The sequence below is a fragment of the Myotis davidii genome, unplaced genomic scaffold (assembly GCF_000327345.1).
Source record: "Myotis davidii unplaced genomic scaffold, ASM32734v1 scaffold450, whole genome shotgun sequence".
Classification (NCBI taxonomy): domain Eukaryota; kingdom Metazoa; phylum Chordata; class Mammalia; order Chiroptera; family Vespertilionidae; genus Myotis; species Myotis davidii.
The window spans coordinates 167-6,375 of NW_006282385.1; the positions used below are offsets into that span (position 1 = coordinate 167).

The 6,209-nt window shown below is 36.9% G+C and overlaps 1 protein-coding gene across 1 annotated transcript in view; it reads right to left on the minus strand.

Moving 5' to 3' along the window:
* Positions 1-806: 806 nt before the first annotated feature.
* The window catches only part of SLC9C1 (solute carrier family 9, subfamily C (Na+-transporting carboxylic acid decarboxylase), member 1), a gene marked incomplete at its 3' end in the record, with an annotated part of 63,298 nt that continues 57,895 nt past the window's right edge, over positions 807-6,209 (minus strand). The window contains exons 18-21 of the mRNA XM_006752928.2: positions 4,982-5,131; positions 3,575-3,626; positions 2,246-2,394; positions 807-932 (exon numbers count right to left, since the gene is read on the minus strand). Of these exons, the coding sequence (XP_006752991.2) occupies positions 807-932; positions 2,246-2,394; positions 3,575-3,626; positions 4,982-5,131 (477 nt within the window). The remainder of the gene's footprint in view (positions 933-2,245; positions 2,395-3,574; positions 3,627-4,981; positions 5,132-6,209) is intronic.

Sequence of the window (6,209 nt, forward strand, 5' to 3'; positions counted from 1 at the left end):
ATAAAGATATATAATGAGTACAATGGTGACCCCTTTGGTCCTTCAAACTGGGGATGGACCACAGGATGATCTATTGGTAGGGTGTTTGACCCTAAAGCCTACTTTTTTGTGTACCCTCTGCAGGAATGTTTTCAGAGAATCAATAATCAGGGAAAGTTCAAAAATAAAAAGGTGAGAAAAAAGGGCATTTCAAGAAAAGTAAATAATACCCATAGAGGAATAGAATTAGAAAGCAGTATAAAATGTTTGAAGCACCACGAATGGTTCAGTATAGAATATAGAGTATAAGATGAATGAGCAACAGAAGATGAAGATGGAAAGATAGGCAGGAAGCAGTCTATAGAAGACTTTGCATGCCATTCAAAGGGATTTTGATTTTATCCTATAGGCAATAAAGGACATTTAAGGAATTTTAACCTGGCCCTAGTTGATTTGGCTCAGTGGATAGAGCATCAGCTTTCAGACTAAAGGGTTTTGGGTTTGATTCCAGTCAAGGACACATACCTTGGTTGCAGTCTCCTCCTTAACCCTGGCTCTGGTTGGGCTCGTGCAGGAGGCAACCAATTGACGTGTTTCTCTCACATCGATTCTCTCTTCCACTCTCCCTTAAAATCAAGGAAAAATATCCACAGGTGAGGATTAACAACAACAACAAAACAAAAACAAAAAACCAAAAAAAGAAAGAAAAAGAATTTTAACCTGGAGAATATCATGGTTAAATCATTATTTTTTTAAAAGATCATTTGTTGGTACATTAAAGATGATATTTCATTAAAGAAGACATTAGTAGGAAATAAAAATATTACCTGAATAAACTTTATATGGTCATTGTTTTTATCTAACCATGGAATATGGTATAGTGCTTCAGTAAGAGTAAGTGGCTTGACAATGGGTTCAAAATCAAGCAATTCTCTTTTTTTGTCCATTATTAACTAAAATAAAAAGATTTAAGAAAGAAGATGAACAAAACTAGTGTTCACAGAATGTTTACAACAATTATGCGTTTGCACCATTTCTTTTTTTCTCTCTTTTTTTATTTTTTGCTTTTCTGAGACTTTGGTTTTTCCATGGAAACTTCAAAGCTCTCTCTTCTTACAGCATTTTTTTGCTATCATATTCTAAAGTCATAGATTAAGCTTTTCAAAGTAAACCTTTTTACTAAAGTGTAGCAGATAGGCCAAAAAAGCACAGACCATAAAAGTTCATTCAAAGAACATCTACAATGTGAAAACATCTGGGTAGCCAGAATCCAGATTAAGAAATAAAACATTTTCTGTATCCTCAAACCCTTCCTTATGTTATCTACTTGTCATTGCTCCTATACAAAGATAATCATTCTTCTATCACCCAAATCTAGCTTTATCTGGGTTTCAGCTTTATTTGCATAAAATCAGAGATTGTGTACTTGTTTTTGTCTGCTTTCATTTGCTCAACATTATGTTTCTGAGATTCATCTACAATGTTCAGGGAGCAAAAATGCACTTTTCATTGTTGTATATGCTTATGTTGTATAATAATACCACAGCTTTGTCTACTATTGATTAATACTTTAGGTGCTTCAGTTTGGGGCTTTGTAATGCTTCTATGAGTGTTTTCTATACATATGTACATATTTCTGTTGAATATCTAGTTATATCATCTAATTGTTGCGTCATAAGATATATGGTTAAATTTACTAGATTTTGCCAAATGATTTTCTAAAGTGATTACATCAAGTTACACTCCCACTCTAATGTTCCAGTTGTTCCATTATTTGCCTACACCATGTATTGTCAGTTTAAAAAAAATTAAGAATTCTGGTAGTTGTGTATTGGTCATTAATTTTAGTTTTCATTTGTATTAAGCTTATGAAATGGTATTTGGCACCTTTTGTTATCTTTATTGGCTGTTTGAATATCTTCTGTTGTGGAATGCCTATTCAAATCTTTTGCCCATTTTTTTGAAAAATGGGTTTTCTGTCTTATTCTTATTGATTTGTAAGAGATTTTTACATATGGTGTTAGGGAAGGGTCCAATCCTAGAAAGAAGTGATCCCTCACTATGGCAAGAGAGGAAAGAGAAATTGATCATGGGAGCTGCGGGAAGAAAATGCTCTGTGGAGTGTGCTTTGTTCTAGAGAACGATTTTAAGATAGACATTCATGTGTCAGGGATGACCTATATTGGAAAGAGCCAAAAGTAGGTTTGAAGATCAGAAATGACTATATAGCAAATAAGTATAATTGCTTGAAGATATTCTAGCTTACCTTGTTAATCTCATTAGCTTCAATTTTATGAAGAATTCCTTTTAACCTGAAAACCCTAACAATTTCTCTAGCCAAACTGAGCATAACATTAATCTCCTCCTTTGTTTTCATAGTGACAGCAATTTCTGGGTGATCATACTCTAAGTAACCTGAAAAATAACAAAAACTAAATGTTTAAATATTTCATTTGGACAAGAAACTAATATTTCTGCTCTAAATACATGGAATACAACCCTCAAAAGAGGAAGATGTCTCTCTTCCTAAGGAGGCCTCTGCAATCAACCACTATTCACCAGTACTTGCAGAGCTCTGCCTGCCATTTTTTTTGTCTTCAGCTCATTCTTGTGCTGTGAAGGAGGACAGATAGCCTCAGTTTCAGGACTAACGATTCTATTAATACAACTGGACACTTGAACGGCTCTTCTAAGCTCTAAGTCTGAAGTTCATGACTTAACTTTCTTATTCTGTTGACTACAGACTGGAGGCTTAGATATGGCTTTTGATTAAGTCTTTCCACTCCCCCTGTCTGTGCATGGACATGCTGCATCCATCTACACTCTCTGCCTGTCTAGTCTGGCAGAGACTAGACAGAGGCCCATGAGAATTTCATCCCCCCTAGACTGTACATTTGGGCCTTTCCTTGGTCATGACTTCTTGTGTGGTTTGACAAGTATCTGCCATGTAAGTTCTCTCAAGCATGGCCTCATTCCCAGGCTTGCTGTGTCCTTTTGCTACCCACCATCTGGTACCCAAATCCCTTCTCCTCACACAGGAATGTTATGCTATAGGAGTGTGTCTGTCTTACTCCTGGGATTTCTTCAGCAGCAGGAGTATGACCTGGCATGATTCAGAGAATAGGCTGTTGCCATGTTTGGGCACTGAGCCACAACAGAGGTCTGTGAGGCTCTGTTCTGATTTTAATTCTTTCTAAAGCCTAAGTCCTCATATGGCAGCTCTGTGGCAAGTGGGAGATAAAAATAACTTCTTCCTTTGATTGTTCAGGAAGGCATGCACATGTCTGGTTTGAGAAAAAAACAGAATTTATAAGGTGATAATAATGTGTAATCATGCCATGCAAATTTGTTTTCTTTAAACAGAAGTTAAAAGGCCTGCATTGTGGCATAAGGCAGAGAGAACAAGTTTGGAGAGATAATATACAATTTGGTCCAGCCCAAAATGTGATCATATAGATTGTTGAGGTTATCCACTTTATTAGTAGTAGTAAGTAGTCATTTATTATCAAAGATCAAGTTACTTATCAAAACCATTGCCCCTCTGCAGTAGTGATGATAAGAGATGATCATGAATCCTTAGGTGAGAGGTACCTACCTAGCTCTTTTAGAGCGTGCACTGTATTCCTCGTTATTCTCTTTAATAACACCTACGAAACAAATGAAACATCCCCATTGGAAAACAATCTATAATAACATGTCTTAATATTTGCAACTGATAGATTTTTAACCTAAATTAATAACTAGAGGAAAATATGAAAAGCTTTTCAGGGATTGGACTTGAATTTTGTGCACTGGACTCTATTTTGTTCCAGCAAGGGTGATGGAGAGGATAGGAAGTGGCATCATCAAGGTTGGTTTTGAGAAGCCTGAAGGTGAGTCATATATTTTTCTTTCAAGCAACTTGTTTTAGAATCCTACTGATCCAGAAAAGTGTGGGCATGGTGGTACTTTCCATTCAACTTTATGACAGCCTGCAAATGTGGGACATAGAGGCGGCTTTCAACCTTAAGTGAGTTAGAAAGTTTGGCCAAGATGTGTGAGAGCAAAAATGAGGCTTAAAAGTGGACAGCACCCTAGAGAGGCAAGTCCTTTTCTATTTTCTATTGTCTATCATCAAATCGCAGTGCTAAATATGAGTGGTTAGGAAATGAAACAAAATTGAGGGAAATAGTTTTAAAGTGATAGGTGTTGAAGGGAGGAAAGACACTGCTTTTTGTGTTCTACTAACAGTATTTAATATTTAATTTTCTCAAGTGCAAAGTTTTGGCATATAACACATAGCATTCAAATGTTCTAAATTGCCTCAAGAAGTAAATATTTAATTTCTGATGTAGCTGATAAACTTCGGTGCCCATGTCAGTGTGAATCTGCCTCAATTGAGAAAATAATATATAAAAGCTAAAACTTAGGCCCTAGAATTCTCTTTGCTGCTTATGTGTTTGGGGGGCATAAACTCTCTTGGCTTCATTTTTCTCCTCTGCATACGGAGGGAACTAGACAAGGTTTCCCTTTAGATGAGTTATTGTTACTTCTTTCCATTTGCCAGATCCCCATCCTTTAATTCTTTTACTATTTACTGTGGGAAAATAGGGGATAGAGAGAAACAGAAGGAACCTTTGTGAATGACGAAGAAGATTTATTTGCCCCACACTGCCACCACTTCCCATCCTCCAGTGTTTCCTATTTAATGAATCTGTAGCCTGATCTAGCCTGGAACTTGCATTGGGAGGAAATGGACCACTGCGCATGGGGGTCATGATTGCGTCTGCAAGGACTGCAAGGTATGTTCCAAGAGCTTTGTAACTTGATAATATGGCACAGACATTTTAGTAAGATTGCTTTTCAGTAATAAAATGTACACTAGTTTACGTTTTTACAAAAATTACCTAGCAAACCAGGGATCTAAGAATACATTTACATATATACATAGAGAACATGATGGGTGAGGGCAACTGAACGGTAGGGAAAATAAACCCTTTTCTTAGTCTTTAGTTTTTCTCACCTGTTTAACCTTCTTAGAACTTGCAATCTGATCAATTATAGTCATGATGTCTGCTTCACCTTGGACATATCCTTTTAGAATAGCATATTTATAGGACAGCTGATGACTCATCCTCTTATCTATAAATTGCAGCAACTTTGGTGTTATGAGCTGAAAAAGGAGGACTACTATTTAATATACATTGTAAAAATTTTAGTTGATTGTACATTGATTTGTTTAACTAAAATAGAACATATTAAGAAATGACATGTTCTTAACAGTAATGATAGTAACTTGTCAAGGCTCTTATTATTGTATTCATGATACCTTTATAACTGCATGGGTAGAGCTATTTCCCTGTAACTAATAATGTTGGCCACCTGTGTAAAATGATGGCTTTATTTTTTCCTTATAGATAATTGTATGCTATTTTCAACTGGTTTAAATTCTTGGAAAACAATGCAATCAATCTTTTCTGGGCTTAGTAGAAAATGACTGTCTATAAAATACTGCCACTTTTACCTGCTAAATCTTCTGCTAAACCAGTGGTTCTCAACCTTGGCTGCACATTAGAATCACCTGGGAATCTTTTTAAAATCCTGATTTCTGGGCCACATCCTCCGGAAATTCTGTTTCTTTGTTACTAATGTTGTGGCCCCACCCCATAACAAAGAAACAGAATTTCTGGAGGAAGAGGCCCAGAAATCAGGATTTTAAAAAGATTCCAGGTGATTCTAATGTGCAGCCAAGCTTGAGAACCACTGTGCTAGACTTTTTGTTAGTTGGTCCATTTGGGTTAGAACATACCACACTACACTGAGTGGCCAGATTATTATGACATTTGTAGGCAAATTAGCCGTACACTGCATCATATGGGATATAGAAGCCAAAGGCCTGTTTGAACACCTTTGCTGTGTGCAGTTACCAAGATAAAACGTCTCCAATTCACACAGGAACACAAGGATTGGACAGCTGAGCATTGGCAAAAAGTCATGTGGTCCGATGAGTCATGTTTCCAGTTGCATCATGCAGATGGCAGAGTGAGAATTTGGTGGGAACAGCATGAAAGCATGCACCCCACATGTATGAGTACAACCCTTCAAGCTGGTGGGGGCAGTGTTATGGTTTGGGGCATGTTTTCCTGGCATGATTTGGGCCCTTTAATTCGTGTGGAACAACGTCTGACTAGCACAACATACCTAAGTATCGTTGCTGATCAAGTTCATCCTATCATGTTGATGGCATATCC